We start from the raw sequence: 17770 nt of genomic DNA on the forward strand, positions 1-17770 counted from the left end.
TATTTTAATTGCGGGCAGGAGTCTGGAATTTGTTGCGTAATTAATTTGGTCTGTTTCGTACCCAATCATAGCCGTACAATGACGTAGAACCTGTGAACCATGATAACATACGACAAACTTACTACGACGTCATCGACGCCGAAATTCAACGATCCCCCACCCCCCCCCCCCCCCCGGCAAATCGATGTGCACACGACCAACTCCCAAAACTTCCTGCATTTTATCCAACCGTCAATCTGTCCCCCTCTCACAGATTTCTAATACAAAATATATCTACTTGCGGATTTCATTATGGCATCAGCGGATAATGATGACAATATTCCGGTCACTCGATCTGATCTCAGTCAAACCGTGTCCCGGATTGCGGTCACGCCCTATCCTGCGTGGGCATTCTCCGGCGCCTGTATGCTACCATTTCTCTGTTTTAATTCTACTACTATCTCTGCTCTTGCTAACATTGCTTGTAATAGTATTTGCAACGATGCCGAGAGGGAGTAGCGTAAAAATGTACATTCCAAGGCCATTAACCTGTGCATTCTTCGGCAGCGTTATTGCTTTCGGCGGTATGTCATGCCAGACTCCACTCTCTGACATCAGATTCTTGCGTTCAGGATTAAGTACTAAATATTGACAGGCTACATAATCCACGACAACGACGTCATAAACGGCGCGGGCTTCACATCAGGTATGCTTGACAACTTACAACTAATAGTCTGAAGCTATGCAAGGCTGATGAACGGACAAAAATAGCTTGGAGTACCATGTACCTCCTCGCGAACGGTAAAAGAGGCATAACACAATTACGTCCGTGGCCATTATTTCTGAGCATGTTTGCCTTCGGCAATGCGTTAATGTACGGTCGTGAATACTTCTTCCCGGACAGTGATCGCACGAAAATTTAAGTCTTTAGTATTGAGAGATGAAGAGATCTCATGTTGGAGAGTAAGTGGATGATATAAGATGATGTATAATATTTTTGACACGATATTTATGAAGATGTATTTTGTAGCTGATTTCATTGGTTTTTATCTGCCTTCTGGATTCGATGGAATGACGGGGGAAGTTTTTCGTAGTTAATTAATTAGTAATCATGAATTTCTTTTTTTACAAGTCGGTAGCAACTACGAGGCGACAGAGCATACTATAGGATATATGGATCATAGTCGTGGCTGAGTTGTGCGAGCTGGGGGGTCGCCGAGTTAGGCAAATAATTTGCAGTCTGACGGCTTCCTTCCAATCCGTTTGATATGCAATCATAATATGTTGGGCTCAACACACAACTTGCTGCTCGCTATGAGTCGGAATTAAGCCCGGTGTTTTATAAAGGCAGAATGCTAAAACGGCAATCACCGACTACCACCTGCATTCCACGATATTCAAAGCGTGCCCGAGCAGCTCATAGCGTGTCTGCTCATGCTCGACTCGTGGCAAATGCAATTCCTTCGGAACCAAAGCGAAAACGCGTCACTCAAAAGAAAAAGCAACCAAGGACAAGACTATACGGCGAGATCAATGACCGGACGGTATTGACAATCGTGCCGACGTCCGATGAGGATCTCTGTGCGTCTGACTGGGATGGGATCTTTTTGCCGCCTAAATGGAAACCGATTAACAGCACACATATAGCTACGCCAATTTCCAAGCCGGATGGGCCGAATGAAATTCGCAAGCAAGAAGCGAGCCTGCTGAAGAAGGAGTTACTTTCTGATTTAGTCGTCTCCGAGAATGAGATTCAGGATCAAATACGCAAATCCATCAAGCTTCTATTTAATCCACTCATCAGCTCATCTGTCACGTCCATCCCGCCCGAGTCTTGGACACTCTCGGACCCGGCACGTATTCCCGATGGTTCTCCAACCAGGGAATTCGTGCCACCGTGGTTCGCATCAAACCCTCCATCACCTTGTGTGGTCCAATCACGCGACGCATCGTCCCTCTCGAACCTCCCACCTTCCCACATGCACCACAATCTCCTCCGCGACTACACGGACAAAATCACGTCTGAACTTAAAGAAGAAGATAATGAGGGGGAGGTTTGCATGGATTATTTGAATAAGCTTTGTCGAGGGTTGGATAGAAACAATGACGACGGAATCACTGTTGCCGAGCCGGATTTGGTGTCGAGGAGTGGTGGTCTAGATAGTGGATCTCGCAATTTGGAAAATTCCGGAGCACACTCGCCGACAAAGATCCGAGCTACGGAGTGGTGGGAAACGGCATTTTTCAACGAGCTCGTTGCCAAAGTTTATAAGCTTCTACTCGTGGCGGGCGACGAGATTGCTGCTTAGACTGTAGTAGAGATAGGAATGTGAAGAGGAGAAACGCGTAGCGCCCGTATTCGAAAAGCTTGCTGTTTGCAATACCACTGTTTTGGACTTTTTATAAGGCTGACGGTTCTAGACCCTGTTATTAGCGCTGGCTAATATTAATCAATTATTGGCTTATTGCCTCTGTGAATATACAATATACTTTATCACTGTGTAAGACAGTGAGGCAAATACGAGTGACCAAAATATTGAACTCATTTCATTTCATTATTAGCATGTAACAAAAATGTGAGACTATACAAAACAAAACAGGTGAACCAAATACTTTCATCAGGCAGATAGATACGAACACGACAAAATAATAGCATTCCGATTCATCCTTGCTCCTATTTTTTTTAACTATACCTGTTTTCGACAGCCTTTTACAAGTTGCCATTGACCTTGGTAGTAGGCCACTGGTACATGCCATCCAGCTCCCGTGCGTACCCATACGACGCAAGAAAGTCATCAAGGAAAGCCGGCCCCCGTGAGCCGTAAGGATATTTGGCTGGCACGATATCGGTGTTCTCATCGAGGTAGTGCAGCAATGGAGTGAAAATCTTCCAGGACGCGTCGAGCTCGTCGTCTCGAACAAAGTTGGAGTGGTCACCGTTGATGGCGTCGAGGATGAGGGCCTCGTACGCTTCAGGGATCTTGAGGTCCGAGAACCGTCGCTTGTAAGTGAGGTCAAGCTCTGTGACGGAAGTCTTCATGGTTAAGCCAGGGAGCTTGGTGTTCATTTTGACGTACACAGCCTCGTCAGGCTGAATTCGCAGGACAAGCTCATTTCGGGGTATATCTTTGAAAATGCCGGACGTGACGTCCTTGAACTGAACACGAACCTCGACCTTGGCGGCATCGAGCGCCTTGCCAGCCTTGAGAATAAACGGCACACCATCCCATCGGTCGTTCTTGATGTACATCACAATTGCAGCGAAGGTTGGGCAGCGCGAGCCTTTGGGGACAGTGACATCGTCGTGGTAGCTCGGCTTGGTGCCGTCGAGGGACTTATCGTACTGGCCGATGACAACGTTTTTCGGATCAATGATTGGCATGGCTCGTAGTACACGAACTTTTTCGTCACGGATGTCCTCGGCAGAAAATGAAACGGGCCGCTCCATGGCAATCATCGTGAGAACCTGGAGTAAATGGTTCTGCATAACGTCTCGAATAATACCAAACTGATCGAAGTAACCACCACGACCCTCGGTGCCGAAGGGCTCCTTGAAAGTAATCTGGACTGACGACACATGGTTCTTGTTCCAAGCAGCACCAAAGAACTCATTGCCAAACCGCAAAATCAAAATGTTCTTGACCATCTCCTTGCCGAGGTAGTGGTCGATACGGAAAATTTCGTCTTCAGTCCAAATCGGCTGAAGAGCTGTCTGCAACTCTCGTGAGCTGGCCAGATCGTGACCGAATGGCTTTTCAATGATGATTCTCGCACAGCCAGGCTCTGGGTAGCAGTTCTTCTTTAGGTGTTGGGCGACAGGAATGAAAACATTAGGCGGTAGCGCCATGTAAAATAGACGGTAACGCTCCTCGACATCGCCTTCGAGTTCCTCCATGTGCTTGGTCAAGCCAATGAAGCCTTCGTCTTGGTCGTACTGTCCTGATACGTACGAAGTCATCTCCAGGAACTCCTTCAACTGCGTCTCGATAGTCTCGGTAGGAGTCTTCATATATGACGATATGCGCTTCTTGTAGTCTGCATCGTCCATCTTTGTGCGCGCATAACCGACGATCTTGACATTCTTTGGCAACAATCCATAGCGATATAAGCCGAACAATGCCGGGTACTATATTCGATTAGCTATCCGCATATAAGCAGCCAAATAATAATAACGTACTGTCTTCTTTTTCGCAAGATCACCAGATGCTCCCAGGACCACAATGATCGAGTTTGGAGGTAATGGGACGGCACTAAACGTTGTCAGCAAAAATGATCGTTCACATTAAGTCCTTCACATGTCTATCGGCCGTTAACACAGTCAATTCACACGCCATGCTCTGTAAGACATTCTTGATAATCCTCGAATATTCAGAAGTCATCAACGAATGAATTGAGGTGTTATAGATAAAAATTCGGGCTTATCGGGCAGACGGAGGAAGGCCGTCCGACCTGCTCGCGTTGGCGGAGTGCGGCTGGGAATGATCAGGAGAAGAGCACACATACCCAGTGTCGGAGGCCTTCGTGGAAGAGATGATAGTATCAGCCATTATGGAATTCTTCTGGGGTGCACGGAGGCGATGGTGCGACAATTGGTTGATGACCAAGGCGGGAAGTTGGTGGTTTGGTGACTGGGCGACGATGGATTATTGAACCGAGGTGTTAGTTATGCTGTGCCAGGCTAGCTAGCGCATTAGCGGAGATTTATAAGATGTCCGACACAAACACCGCACCGGCCCGTTCCGATCCACCTTAGATATCTACAATTATTTTTGCTTTTTAATGTCGTCGGTAGCTCATTGAAATCCAATATATTGTGTATTTTGCAGAGATTTACGAGGTCGCGGATGGTTTGGTACGGACCACCGAATGCGCTGATATAATCATGATATCATCATTTCTGTCATGTTGAGGCGATCGCGATCTGGCGGATAGAGTTGGTAACGCCCCAAATTGATATTTTTTTTAATCGCTTGATGCTTCAGCTACATGAGAAAGGAGAGAATAAATTATTAGGTGCAATTGACGAATTAGTATTGGCTGCTGTTGCGTATTGCCGGGTCGGTTAAATCTTTGTCTCAGCAAGGATCAGTTAGGATGATGCAACTTAAAATGCCCGTAACCCCCACATCACCCAGAGGCAGCCTAAATACATTTTATAAAACTATTGCTATTTTAGAAGTAATTCCCTAAGTGGATTACCGAGAGTAAAACAAAGTCTATGCTGAATCTACGACGTACTGACGCCGACCAGGGGCTCTATATAAACCAAATCAGCCATGCTATCGATAATGATGACTGCTTGACCAGCGTAATCTGCAAAACCTCGACAGCGATATTGCATTCTTGCCAATAATCGTCTTCGTCCGCGAACTTTTAATTCAGAAATATTTGCTGGTCCAAAAATGTGGCGTCAGTTCGTTTCGCGATTGCCCCCCGTTTATCATGGCTATCAATTAAAGTGCCGGACGTGAACACCCCGAGCCCAATCAGCGCACCGCCTGCACCAGCCACCCATTTGGATTGGACTGGTTATTATGTTCAATACTTCAGGCATAAATAGATACTGTCCTGTGCATATCCGGCTATACATGCGTCGCTTGGTATGAGCTTGTGCGTGGCTCGGACGACGCAGGCCCGCCTCCAGAAAGTTGGATGTGCTTGACTCATCCAGGCTTCTCGACAAAATGGCTGAACAAAGGAAGCCAACATGTTATTTGCAATTTTTTTAGGAATGTATCCCCAACATCTGTGCACAGTGTATATTATATTAAAATTCCAAAATTCTTTTATCCACTTTCATATACAATACATATATTTTGCATACTATACAAACAAATTAATCATACATTAACTTACTCTTGCATCTCATCCCCAGCTTCTTGTTCTTCTTCTTCTTCATCCTCCTCGTCTTCGTCACCCTCTGCCACATCAATCTCAAACTCCATCTCTTTATCCACATCGACGTACGAATCACTCATGCACCACACACTAAGTTTATGTCGTCCCGGCACAGGCACCATGAATTCCAATTTCGTCTTTTGCACAGACTTAGGAATCGTGACGCGTTTGATGGCGAGAAGTTGTTTTGAGGACGGCTCTCCGACCACAAGCCACCCTAGCGCATATTAGCTTACCATCAAAACAAACCAAAACAAAAAAAAAACTCACAATTTTCAAGCTTAGGATAGGGATACAACGGTGCGTAGACCGACAGGTCCACAGGTTCGTCCTCCTCATCTACTTCTCGCTCAAGCGTAACTGTGACATACGCTGGTTCACCGGCAACGATCTGATCCGCATCTTCAATCTCATACGACATATCCACACTAGGATACTTATTCACAAAACGCGCGACATCAGAAAGCTTTTTGTCATCCATTTGCAGCAGCTCATGGCGAGGCTTGTCCTCAAGCATCATAATATCAAACACCGATTCCACACTACCGACTCGTTAGTACCATACTCACTATTTTTCTGCGCCAGATACATACTCAGCCTTTTTGCAGCGCTCAATCAATTCATGCGTAAAATGAGGAATCTGCTTTAGCGGACTATCCCTATCCCACACGGCCTGGACTACCATCTGGCTCATATCCATCGCGTTCATAGCATTTAGGTACCCATCGCTCGACATCACATCAACACAAGCTGACAACAGACTCAAGACCTTCGAAAGCACAATCTTCTGGTCTGAAACGAGATCCATCGGAAGTCGGAGACGAGAGAAATGTGCCTGTAGCAAAACAAATGCCTTGAAATGTGGCGATTCGTATGATAAATTTTCGGGTGCCATCTTGATCGGCACGCGGTCGTAGATCTTTTTGAGTGTATTCTCTTCGTGACGTCGGATCGGGACAATCTCGTATTCCGCCGCTGCGGTAACAATTTCCAGAATGCCTTTCAGCTTGGTCTTTGAGGTGAGCGACAATACGAATGCCTGCATAGTAATGAACGAAATGTTATAATACGCCGCAATCATAGAGTTATTAAGTGGTGTAATCTCGTCTTCGTCCTCGTCAACTTCAATCATCTTGGCTTCCTCAAGATCCTTGAGTGTGCCTTCGACAAGATCGGACAGGTATTCGCTCAGTCCTTGGTGTGACACATCTAAAACCCCATAGAAACTCGGATTCGCAAGCAAGCGTCTGTAAAAGTACGAGAATGTGAGCCAGTCAACAGCATCTTGCTGTGACGTGATAACCTTGGTGCTAATTTCCGTAACAAACGCGTCGTGCAGAAGCAAATTGAGATGAGACTCGATTGGTAGTGCCTCGTTGAGGAACTTCTTGTAGTATTCTCGTTTCGTAGTTGGGGTCATGATCACTGTTCGGCCCAAGCGATCAATTCCAGGTCTACACGCGTGTCCAAGCATTTTCAAGATGTCACTGACTGGATAGTCAATATATCGGTGCTCCCGTCCTTCGTACATCTGTGTGCCCATGACAATGACGAGGAACGCTTTGGGAGTCAAGGACCAGCAAACATCCTTCGCCGCTACCAAAACTTGAATAGCGCCTGATTCAAACAACCTTTCGACAATAAGCTTGTCGTTTGTCGAAAGGGACTCGTAGCAATAACCAATGCCATGGGAAACACTCTCGCGCAGGTTGACATCCTGAATACCGTTGATATGAGGTGCAAGAACGTCAATAGCCGCCTTGCGGAACATATCCTCATCTCCGTCAGCTTCGCACAGTCGCAATAGCTCCAACGCCGTATCGATACACTGTTGTCGACTGTGCACAAAGACAATCGCAGGCTTATTCTCGCCAAGTTGCTGGATTGCGAGATATACAGGCTTGGACATCGCTATCATGAGGGACGGAAAATGCGTAATCGAAAAGCCTTGCAAGTGAATCTCTATCGGTGAGGGCCGATCTTTTGGCGAGAAATTATAAATACTGTGATGATTTGCACCAATCCATTCACCAAGGTCGCGACCATTAGAAAGGCACACGCTGAGACCAACGATACGCAGCGGATTCTCTGTCTGAGCCGCAACATAGCGCATTCGTGACACGATAATCTCGTAAGTCGAGCCGTTGTGACCACCAAGCATGTGCAAGTCATCAGCAATAAAGAGTCGAACGCTCTGAACATTCCTGCGCTGCTGCCATCGACGAGAAATCATGTCCCACTGTGTGGGTGTAGCGAGCACCAAGTTCGACTGCTCGAGAATTTTTAGGTCGGCCGTCAATTCGCCAGTAAACTTGCTTATCTTCTTTGTACCTCCGATTCCTGCCAGGCGGTTACCCCAGTCACGATATCGCGCATCCACGAGCTCTTGGAATGGCGCAATGTAGACTGCACGACCTGGATTCGCCGACTTTTTCCAATGACGTAGAAGTGCAAATTCTGCGCATACAGTCTTGCCGCTGCCACTGGGTGATCCGACAAATACATTATCATCTGAATTGAATAGAGTATTAAATACTTGAGTTTGTATCTTGTTGAACTCATTGAACTCTGGATAGAGATCAATGTAATCGGAATCTTTGAGAGCTGCAACAGGTAGAGACTGAAGATCTAGCAACGGCGTGTGGGCTGGGAACTTCTCTGGCAAGATCAGATGTCTGAATGAAACCGCCAACTTCGTCTCGGAGTGTAACCATCTGTCCGATATAACCGAAATAAAGTAGTTGGGTGGCACCGGTTCCGCAATCGGAATCGTAAACTCGACGATGTGCTCCTCCTGCGCGTATTCCCGTCGGATGATAAAGCGGTCATGATACAAGATCGTCTCACCGTCACAATCTTCTGCGATAATCCAGAATGTCTCTGCGTTGCCGTGAATCTTCGGGTCCCATTCAAAGGTCGGCGTAATCGTTAATTCAACACGCAGTAATGATCGAGTGATGGGCTGGACATGGGCTTGCATCTCCACTCGCGGGAACTGTTTGAGCAGATTGAAAACGAGTCGACCTGCACGCTCCACTTTGATCGCTTGACCAACTTCGCCGGGGTCGGTAAGCTCGAAATACTTTGCCCATGGCATCTGCGAAGCCTCCGTCTTCTTGATGACTTCCGCTGGACATGACGGGAATTGGCGAAACGGCGAACTACTCAGCCACATTCGACGCTCAACCATCTTACAGAGATCCAATGCGGTCTTCGCAACTTGCGCCCATCCACGTTTCAAGCAGATTTCAAATAGTGCCCTCAATAAACGACCTGCTGACTGAGTAACGTACACCATATCCGCCATCAAGGCAAATCCTTCCAGCTTAAGTCGTGATATATATGACTGCAGGAGCACGTTAATCTTAGCAGACGGCTCTTCGACAGCCTCCTTAATCGGAATTGGCACACGCTCCAGAAGCTTCGCCAGCTCAAGTTTTTCTTCTTGGCGAACCGGAATATACTTGAACTCTTCCGAGAGCGAAAATATTCGGAAGAGCTCGATGAGGGTCAGAACTGGTCGAAGATGCTGGCTGTATGTCGCCATAGATGTGTGCGAGATGTAATAATGTGACGCGATCCGTCCGAGCTCTGTCGGCTGCACTTTTCCTGTCTTGCGATCATACCGCAGCAAATTACACTTCTCAAGCAAAACAGCTGCTGAATGAGTAAGATCGAGTCGTTTCTGTTCCAGTGCTTCGTCATCTTTATAGTCGACGCCAACATGGTATAATTCCGGAGATCGTAACATTCTCACGTAAAGATAGGTGTATCCTAACCATTTAGCTGCTTCGTCGATCGTGCGAACTGTTCCAAGCACGACTTCAGCATTCAAATTATCCGCCAGTTTGGACATGAACTGACTCTCGATCGGAAGCTGTTGATTCATGAGCGACAAGTAGTACTGGAGCTCGGAGTGCGCTGTAATGATTATACCCTCGCCAGACTCATCATATCGTGGTCGACCAGCTCGACCCAGCATCTGCAGAACATCCTGAGGCGAGAGTTCTACCCAGTTACCTTTCTCTGGAGAGTATATTTGGGTACCTTTGATGATGACTGTGTGTGCTGGAAGATTGACACCCCATGCCAACGTAGCTGTGGATACCAAAACGCGCACCTTGCCGCCGGCAAATAGATCCTCTGCCGTCGATCGATCTCCTCGCGATAGACCAGCATGGTGAATACCGAATCCATATGGTAGCAAATCCTTGAGTTCCGTATCCTTCACCGTCTCAGACTCTTGACGCAAGATCTCACGGGAGGCAACATCTGACTTAAGAATGTTTGTAATAGTCTCTTCTTCAATAGCCCGATCACGGATGAATCTTGCCGTCTTGGCACATTCTTTCCGTGAATGTACAAAAATGATTATTTGGTCTTTACTGCCCTCTATCACCTTGTCATACGCGGCATCATTCATGGCCTGATATCGCTTAAATGCCTTCTTCTCGGTGATACCGATAAACTGCTGTGCTAAGGGACAAGGTCTATACGACGAATCAAAGAAGAATAGACCATCCTGTGGATCCACACGAAGGAATGTCGCGACATCAACGTAGTTGGGTAATGTAGCTGACAATCCAACCAGACGAACAGGCTCCGCTGACGTCCCCTCCATACGACGGAGTGTGCGAGCAACAATACTTTCAATTACTGGTCCACGGTCATCGTGAAGAAGATGGATTTCGTCGATGATTATCAATCTCACGAGATTGGTATAACTAATATCGGTTGCCTTTCGGGTAACAATATCCCACTTCTCAGGGGTGGTAATGATCATTTGCGTCTGTGCGATTTGTTCTTTTGTAAGCTGGCTGTCACCGGTTAATTCTTCGACTCGAATACCAAATTGCTGCAGTTTGCGGCCAAACTCGCGGACTTGCTCTTGGACCAATGCTTTCAATGGTGCAATATAGATAACCTTGAAGTCATCGAGCGCAACCTTGCCAGTATCAGGATTGCGGAATTGAGAAATCGTACGAAGTATTGTAAGCATCGCTACGTTTGTCTTTCCAGCTCCTGTAGGAGCACAGAGTAAAATATTCTTATCATCATTAAATGCCGTTGGAAATAACCGACTTTGGACTCGATTCAATCTGTCCGAGTCTGGAAATGCTCCTTGTGCCCATGCGGGAAGCTCACTGATATGCACCAGCTTGTCCTTTGAATCGTTCTTCTTGGGCGGTGGAACGTGAATTTCTTCGTATTGTTTCTTCTGGCGTTTGAAAGAGCCCTCAGGTAACCTGACTTTGGTGTTTGTGAGAGTGTGACTGCCTTGTTCGAATACGAAAGAATCGAGATCAACCAAGCGAGGCTCGCGTGTCTTCAATCCAGTGGTTGCTGACTCAATGTCCATAGCTGATTCATCGTGAACGGTACCAGTTGCACGTGCAGCTGCCTCCGTATCCCCACTAACGAGTTCCTTAAGTAGTGATGACTGGTCCGCTTCAATCATTTGCTCCTCAATCGACTTCCGAGATGCAGCGTCTGTTGCACGAGCATATCTAGTGCACCAGACTATGCGCCACCTATTTTTGCATAAAACAGTAACGAGTTCGAAGTGATCAAAGTCAAACACTTCCATAAGATCGTTTTCTAATTGACGTAGAGATGCTTCTGACTCTAGGAGTTCCATAACAGATGTCGATTTCTCCTGTGTCGTGTGAGCGTCAGGAATTACCGTCGCAACCTGTCGTTGCAACCAGAAAGCGTCGATAGAATGAGCAGAAATTATGTCTTTATCCTTTGTGGCTTTTCCAGTCGCCGTAGAACCTTCAAGAGTGACATCTTCCTCGTCTTCCTCGTCTTCCCCTTCGCCCTCGTCAAATTCGACTGGAAGACCATCACCACCTTCTTCATCGGCTTCTTGGTCATCACCAGACTCTTCATCTTCATCTTCGTCGTCATCAAGTAGTACGGCAATACCATTCTCGTCGTCGATACCACCCTGTTCGACCGTTTCATCCTCCTTGTCTGGAGTCTCGTAATCGGTGATCCTCTTGCTGAGGTTCATGAACTGATTGAATCGTTCACTAGAGATACTTGCGCCAAAAATTCCTTCAACTTCCTTTTTCTTATCATAATCCCTCATGTCGTCGGTTTTAACGACTTCCAGAGCAGCATCTGCAGCAGACCGCACAATGTCATGAGAAACGTCGCCAAGTAATTCATGTGTCCATGACAGTATCAACTCGAATGTCTGTCTAGTCTCTGCAGTCCGCGGAATATATCGTAATCCTTCGATTGCATCCGTAGAATCCAAGACATCTGCTATATCTTCCTTAGGTTTTGGCCGTTTGTTGCGTCGGGTGGCGTCGTCATCAAGGACAGCCTTCGATCGGTCTTTTGAGTCTTTTGGCGCTAGATCGCGAGAAACACGCGTTCCCATATCCGACAACTTGATGCGTCTCGCTAGTGATTCTGGATCTCCTGTACTATCGTCCGATGGTCGCGAAACAAACCGACGATCCACTTGCAGGACCTTATTGGCCATAGCATCACTGTAATGATTGTCAGTGGCTCTAATCCAGATCGAACATACTATCAGTTCCAAAGAAATACTAAAACGTACTAGCTATATTGCGAATAATTACGCTCCGCCATGATGAACGATCAAGGCACAATCCGGTTCTATTTACTAATGGCGCGATGATGGTGGAAATGAGTTGAGTGCATATGGTGAGAATGGCGGTATCTACACAATGGTGCAAGTTCCCAGTTTTGGGCGGCAAAAAAACTTGTGGAGCATACTCCCAATATGCGATTCGCACTCATTGATTTCAAAACTATTGATCGATATCTTTCATCTTTACACAGCAACTGTGACATATAACACTGTTAGCTGTTAAAATGCACATTATTTACTGGCAGCTGATTAAAAATTGATTTTACGGTCACAGGGCCTCATACTAATGTCGAATCATATGCCATACCAATTGTTGCAGTAAAATAGATTCTCGCGGTTATTTACTCCGATTTATTGTATATATACAAGAGATTTACAATTATACAAACCAAATATCATACAAGTCATAATACACTAGTGCCATGGACATTTTATATCGAATTTTTTTCTGTTTCTTCCATCGCTCTGTTGAGATCAACACCAGCTGGCAGAGCGTTTGTTCCCTTCAATCCGTTAAGGCGCTCCCTGACAATGCGATTGAGTGCTACATCCGTTTGCCGCCGTAATATTTCCAATTTTTCTGTCAGCTGTCGCTTGAAATCCCAATTCACGGGCCTCGGCTGCAATTCAGAAGAATCTAAGTCGGCCTCATCTTCGATGCCCTGCTCCTCCTGTAACTCCTCGTCTTCAACCGCAGCCGCTTTCTCAATTCGTGCGGCTTCTTCTTCAACGGTTGGAACACTACTTGCGGTAGGGGGTTCAAAATATCCTTGTCGTGGTGCTTGAGTGTCGGGATCATAGTTTCGACGCGGTAAGATACTACCTCACATTAGTAACCGTACAGTAATCTAGCGAAGTAAGTAGCACTACAACCTAGCTATTACTTGCTCATCATGCCGAGCATCTTCAGAGCCTTCTCGGCTTGTGACCCGGTCCTGAACGTCGCCTTGCTGCTGGTCTTCCTCCACACGATTCCCAGTAGACCCGGCATCCTCCTGACGCTCTTCCTCTCTTTTCCTCTTGAGATTTCGAAGCTGCGCTAGCCTCTCCTTCCGCGACAATACTTGAGAATCTAGGGACGACATACCGACATCATCTAATATGGTACGTCTGAATAAAGGATCTGACGGCGGCGGCGGTCATAATCTTTGATTCCTACCCTAACCCATACCACTTAATATTGAACCTTAACTTTACAGCTAACATCCTGCTTCATTCAATCAAAATAATTTGTGCTAGACAACGTCTGTAAACATATTTTGCGTTCCTGCCAGTGTTATGGAAGGATTGTTAGTAACGAAAGGAGGAGTTGCTGTTGCACCTACACAGCAATGCCAGGGTATTCGGGTCGGTGCAGCAATGAAGCCCAGGGCGGCACCACCACCTGTTGCGAATTTTCTCTTTATCGCCCGTGTGGATCAGGCAGCTCACAGTGTGTTTATTAATAGATCTCGGGCAGTGAGAACGAAGTGAACGACCAAAAGCCGAACCTGGCCAAACTCCCAAGACTCGCGGGATGGTCTTCAGTCGACTCTGCAAAACGTCATTCTCGACGAACATGAAAATGAAACGAGCGAAAGCGTTGCGACTACGGAGCCACTGCAGGATCAAGTGTCACAGACAGTTGTTAACGATAATACGAGAACCAGAAATGAGAATGTAAGGCAGAATCATAATACAAGAGACTCGAGAGATTGTGATCCCCCATAGTTACAATGGCTAAGAGGGAGGCAACGGCCGTTTCGATTCCAGGGAGTCCGAGAGATGACATGATAGACAGAGCAGGCAGGTCGCTCAACGCGACGGGCATCATGAGCGTAACCTCAAAACCGGTTGAATGTCATTGCAGCGATGGCTTCACCATACAATAATATCGCTCAGCCGGCTCCGGATAGTTTACTGCAACCACTGGTTTTGAATGAACAAGGATTTGGCACGAGGATAAAAGCTGTCAGTTTTTTTTCAACGGAAGACTGCGGAGTTCCAGAGTTTCGAAGGAATTGATGCTCAGACTCCGAGAAAAAGATGAAGATTCTGTACTTTACGTGTACGTCGCGATGGTTGAGGCTCGCAGAAAACGTGGCTTACTATCTAAGATACAACCTGGGCCGGACGCTAGAGGAGAACAATATAACAAGCATGTGGTACTTTGAGTGATAGGGCTACCTGGAGAACGGCTGAGACCTATGCGCGGCAGTAGCGCAGGTTATGGCTCGCGAATTTGGATAACGATGTCTTGAGGATGTGTGGCGCATTGTGTTCTGCTTAAGCGGTCAAGTTCTGCTGGAGACATGAATGACGGAATGTTGATTAGAAGGAAACCATGCCTGAGGAGGAAATAACAAGTATAGAATTTTTTGTATATATTGCGGCTCATTTAAGTATACATGGAATTCTAGGGAACTTAATTATTGATATCGACGTATATTCATTGGCTAAGTTATTACCTTTTACTCATATTATTAACTTTCGTAATATTCGTATCATACCAAAATGCAATTTCTGACTAAGATGAATGCAAGCAATTGTCATTTACAACCCTAACTGGGTGACATTTTGGTTCTTGCAAAGCCCTAGTAACCAAACTGGCAAGCTCCGGTTTCGGTCTCTCAGCGATTTGAGGGTGCGACAGTCGGTCAGGGTCTCTTGCTTGTCCTAAATTTAAGGTCGTAGCCCACAGTGGACTCCTTAGCCGACTTCGAAATCGCAGCTATGTCGCTATCGCCTGCGGAGCAGATGGAGCGTTCGCGTAGCAACAGCGAGTCGATCGTGAACGCGTCTTCGCGGGCCGCGAAGCGTATGGGCTTCGTTGTGCGCAGGAATCAGGATCTGTCGACTGTCGCTGAGTCCGCGGGCCGCTCACAGCACCCCTTACCGGCATCTGCGTCCTCTATAACCTCGGTTACAGCTACTACGCGGGCTCCTCCACCACAGTTACCACCTTCACTTGCGAACGGAATACCGCCAAATATAGGAAATCGACTGAGCAGTGGCAGCGGGAGCAATGGAAGCGCGGTGATAGGTAATACGAGGCTACACCGTGGCCATACAAGAGGAGTCTCGCATGACTCAGTAATGGAAAGCTCGTATATCAGCCAGAGCATATCATCCGCAGATCCTCTCTCGACAACGTTGTCTACGTCTTCTACATCATCTACTGCTAGTCACTCAAATCGAGATCGCATTGACCGTGCCACACGACAACTGAGCGCAGGCGCACAAGGTGCCAGCTCTGCGAACTCTGGAACCAACGACATTGAGCCACAACCAAATGCATATTTCAGACGGTTATCCGTACTGCAGGAGCAGATGTCTCCTGCTGTATTGTCGCAAATTTCGTCCGCCGCGTTTTCCAGCCAGGTGGTCGAGTCGGCCAGAGGCGTATTGTTCACGCTCTCCCAAGTTCTTCCTGCCGTGCGTCAATTTCTAGCATTTTGCGACGACAAGAAGCTTTCAGGCACTTTAAGTGGAATAATATACAACACACGGTTACATATCGACACTCTCATTCGAACGCTAGAGCATCACGACGCGTTGCTTACACCGTCCGGCAGCGCCGGAAGTAGCGCCCGCCGCGCACCACAACTGGCGCAGGCCGTAGCATCTGCCGCTATTGAGCCAATAATACACGCGGCTTTAGCGTGTATTGGAGCTTTTCGCCACATCATTTCGATCGTACATGCCAATGTCAAGACCTTAGCCGGGCGGGCGGAGATTCGACACACACGTGCATTTTTTCTGCTTTCATACGGCGCTTTGGCTGAAGTTAAGAACGCGTGGACGACCCTTGTTCCCGCTCTAGCTGAATGCAGGATACCGGTGTCTAATTACCTGAGTAGAGAGATCCTCAGTCCGAAGATGGTCTCACGATCAGAATCAAAATCACCGTCGCTACCACCACATCCTCCAGCTTCAGAATTGATGCCTCCACCATCACTGCCACCATTACCGACTCCGAATTTATGGTCACAAGGTGCAAAGCCTCCTGGTATCATGACGAATATTGCGAGTTCCATCGGTAGCTTATCGAGTCCAATCAGTGCGATCCCCCCTACGCCTGGGCTTTTCTTACCGTCAGGCTTATTTAGTCCACTGACGATTACAGCTTCTGCGCCTACGACCGAGAATGGGCCATACGCATTCCATTTCTCAATCGAGCCATCCGAAACTGATGAAGAGCTATTTGAGCGAATTGCTGTCGCTACACAGTCGGCGATGAATGTTCTCAAGCTCGTCCTTGAGGGCATCGCAAAGGTGGTCGAGAACAACGATATGAAAATGCGGGAATTGGCCAATATGTGTGACTACGGGCTTGACGTGACTGGTAGACTACGAGTGCGACTGGGAAATATTCGCGGTGCTGACGCTGCTGAGCGTACAAAGTTTGGTGAAGAAACGAATGCGTTTGTTAAGGTGAGTTGCAACTATTGGTCGTAATTGAGGCAGCAACTAACACGAGAGACAGGGAATTATTAGCGTTTTGGAATTCACGAAAACTATTTTGAACGACTACCCATTCCTGAATGACGCGAGACCGCAGCTCTCATCTCTCACGCGAGTGACCAAAGAGGTTTTGACGGTGACTCTTAAACCAACCGAAAGGACTCCAGAAAAGCCTTCAGGGTGACGGACTGATCAACTGCATTTGTTCCAAGTATGGTGTTAATAAAAATATGTCAGGGGCTCTGGGTTATGTTTGGTTTCTTTTCTCACGTGCTTGCGTATTCTTGGGCGTTTGGGATGGTTTTTGTATGTACTGTACACTACGGAATTTGTCACAGAATTTACGCCAGGTTAGATAGGCAGATAAATGGACGATATATTGATGAGTGGTAGCCACATGAATTTAGGTCCTGCTATCCCGTATTTCTCTGCAGCTTAAATAGATTGTCACACGGCACTGGACATCCTGTCACGCACTTTTGCACATCCAGTAATACATTAAAAGACTGACGCTCGGATCCTACAGCCCATTGGAAACAACATACACAACACAACACAAACACAAGGACAGTGACCTCAGACAGGCTAGTCGCGAGTTGGATTGCTGTTCATACTCTGGCGAGTCTCCGCTAACGGAGAAGCAATTAGCCTGCTACTTGATTGGTAGAAGGTGCTTCGACAAAATATATCGGAACAGCTATTACCTCTATTACTCCAGGGCGCACAACAGATCGTTTGGGTATCGCAGGGTCGCAAAGGATCAAAAATCCCATATCAACGAAAATGTAGCCACCGAGCGAACCAGCCCTGTGGTGCGCTTAA

The 17770-nt window shown here is 46.9% G+C and overlaps 6 protein-coding genes across 6 annotated transcripts; 3 read left to right on the top strand and 3 right to left on the bottom strand.

The window, feature by feature from the left end:
• Nucleotides 1-174: 174 nt before the first annotated feature.
• On the top strand, nt 175-1253 carry V1513DRAFT_454040 (uncharacterized protein). Its single transcript, XM_066899327.1, has 4 exons — nt 175-403; nt 471-563; nt 635-685; nt 751-1253. Exons 1-4 carry the CDS (start codon nt 292-294, stop codon nt 900-902), a joined length of 408 nt encoding a protein of 135 aa, XP_066750678.1. The 5' UTR covers nt 175-291; the 3' UTR covers nt 903-1253.
• On the top strand, nt 1248-2545 carry V1513DRAFT_454041 (uncharacterized protein). The gene has a single exon (XM_066899328.1). The coding sequence runs from the start codon at nt 1332-1334 to the stop codon at nt 2286-2288; it is 957 nt and encodes a 318-aa protein (XP_066750679.1). The 5' UTR covers nt 1248-1331; the 3' UTR covers nt 2289-2545.
• V1513DRAFT_421260 (glucose-6-phosphate dehydrogenase) lies at nt 2542-4662 on the bottom strand. The gene is made up of 3 exons (XM_066895958.1): nt 4483-4662; nt 4157-4229; nt 2542-4105 (listed from the first exon to the last, which is right to left on the bottom strand). Exons 1-3 carry the CDS (start codon nt 4524-4526, stop codon nt 2690-2692), a joined length of 1533 nt encoding a protein of 510 aa, XP_066750680.1. The 5' UTR covers nt 4527-4662; the 3' UTR covers nt 2542-2689.
• Nucleotides 4663-5730: 1068 nt separating this feature from the next.
• On the bottom strand, nt 5731-12603 carry V1513DRAFT_454047 (Sec63 Brl domain-containing protein). Its single transcript, XM_066899329.1, has 4 exons — nt 12452-12603; nt 6471-12380; nt 6148-6419; nt 5731-6094 (listed from the first exon to the last, which is right to left on the bottom strand). Exons 1-4 carry the CDS (start codon nt 12481-12483, stop codon nt 5832-5834), a joined length of 6477 nt encoding a protein of 2158 aa, XP_066750681.1. The 5' UTR covers nt 12484-12603; the 3' UTR covers nt 5731-5831.
• Nucleotides 12604-12833: 230 nt separating this feature from the next.
• On the bottom strand, nt 12834-13609 carry V1513DRAFT_454050 (mRNA splicing factor). Its single transcript, XM_066899330.1, has 2 exons — nt 13379-13609; nt 12834-13324 (listed from the first exon to the last, which is right to left on the bottom strand). The coding sequence occupies exons 1-2, from the start codon at nt 13588-13590 to the stop codon at nt 12937-12939; spliced, it is 600 nt and encodes a 199-aa protein (XP_066750682.1). The 5' UTR covers nt 13591-13609; the 3' UTR covers nt 12834-12936.
• Nucleotides 13610-15126: 1517 nt separating this feature from the next.
• On the top strand, nt 15127-17479 carry V1513DRAFT_287251 (RAM signaling pathway protein-domain-containing protein). Its single transcript, XM_066894602.1, has 2 exons — nt 15127-16918; nt 16971-17479. The coding sequence occupies exons 1-2, from the start codon at nt 15218-15220 to the stop codon at nt 17130-17132; spliced, it is 1863 nt and encodes a 620-aa protein (XP_066750683.1). The 5' UTR covers nt 15127-15217; the 3' UTR covers nt 17133-17479.
• Nucleotides 17480-17770: the final 291 nt, after the last annotated feature.

The sequence above is a fragment of the Lipomyces chichibuensis genome (genome assembly GCF_038497645.1).
Source record: "Lipomyces chichibuensis strain CBS 12929 unplaced genomic scaffold V1513scaffold_67, whole genome shotgun sequence".
Classification (NCBI taxonomy): Eukaryota; Fungi; Ascomycota; class Lipomycetes; order Lipomycetales; family Lipomycetaceae; genus Lipomyces; species Lipomyces chichibuensis.

What these genes read in the sequence shown, in the direction of transcription:
- V1513DRAFT_454040 (XM_066899327.1), top strand. Translation starts at nt 292, where the DNA reads ATGGCATCAGCGGATAATGATGACAATATTCCGGTCACTCGATCTGAT. An exon ending in CAGCGTTATTGCTTTCGGCG is followed by an intron (nt 564 to 634) that starts GTATGTCATGCC and finishes AAATATTGACAG; the next exon opens with GCTACATAATCCACGACAAC. An exon ending in CGGCGCGGGCTTCACATCAG is followed by an intron (nt 686 to 750) that starts GTATGCTTGACA and finishes GGACAAAAATAG; the next exon opens with CTTGGAGTACCATGTACCTC.
- V1513DRAFT_454041 (XM_066899328.1), top strand. Translation starts at nt 1,332, where the DNA reads ATGCTAAAACGGCAATCACCGACTACCACCTGCATTCCACGATATTCA.
- V1513DRAFT_454047 (XM_066899329.1), bottom strand. Translation starts at nt 12,483, where the DNA reads ATGGCGGAGCGTAATTATTCGCAATATAGCTA. An exon ending in GAGCGCTGCAAAAAGGCTGA is followed by an intron (nt 6,420 to 6,470) that starts GTATGTATCTGG and finishes ACGAGTCGGTAG; the next exon opens with TGTGGAATCGGTGTTTGATA. An exon ending in CTATCCTAAGCTTGAAAATT is followed by an intron (nt 6,095 to 6,147) that starts GTGAGTTTTTTT and finishes AATATGCGCTAG; the next exon opens with GGTGGCTTGTGGTCGGAGAG.
- V1513DRAFT_454050 (XM_066899330.1), bottom strand. Translation starts at nt 13,590, where the DNA reads ATGTCGTCCCTAGATTCTCAAGTATTGTCGCGGAAGGAGAGGCTAGCG. An exon ending in GATGAGCAAGTAATAGCTAG is followed by an intron (nt 13,325 to 13,378) that starts GTTGTAGTGCTA and finishes AATGTGAGGTAG; the next exon opens with TATCTTACCGCGTCGAAACT.
- V1513DRAFT_421260 (XM_066895958.1), bottom strand. Translation starts at nt 4,526, where the DNA reads ATGGCTGATACTATCATCTCTTCCACGAAGGCCTCCGACACTGG. An exon ending in ACGAAGGCCTCCGACACTGG is followed by an intron (nt 4,230 to 4,482) that starts GTATGTGTGCTC and finishes GACAACGTTTAG; the next exon opens with TGCCGTCCCATTACCTCCAA. An exon ending in ATCTTGCGAAAAAGAAGACA is followed by an intron (nt 4,106 to 4,156) that starts GTACGTTATTAT and finishes AATCGAATATAG; the next exon opens with TACCCGGCATTGTTCGGCTT.
- V1513DRAFT_287251 (XM_066894602.1), top strand. Translation starts at nt 15,218, where the DNA reads ATGTCGCTATCGCCTGCGGAGCAGATGGAGCGTTCGCGTAGCAACAGC. An exon ending in AAACGAATGCGTTTGTTAAG is followed by an intron (nt 16,919 to 16,970) that starts GTGAGTTGCAAC and finishes CACGAGAGACAG; the next exon opens with GGAATTATTAGCGTTTTGGA.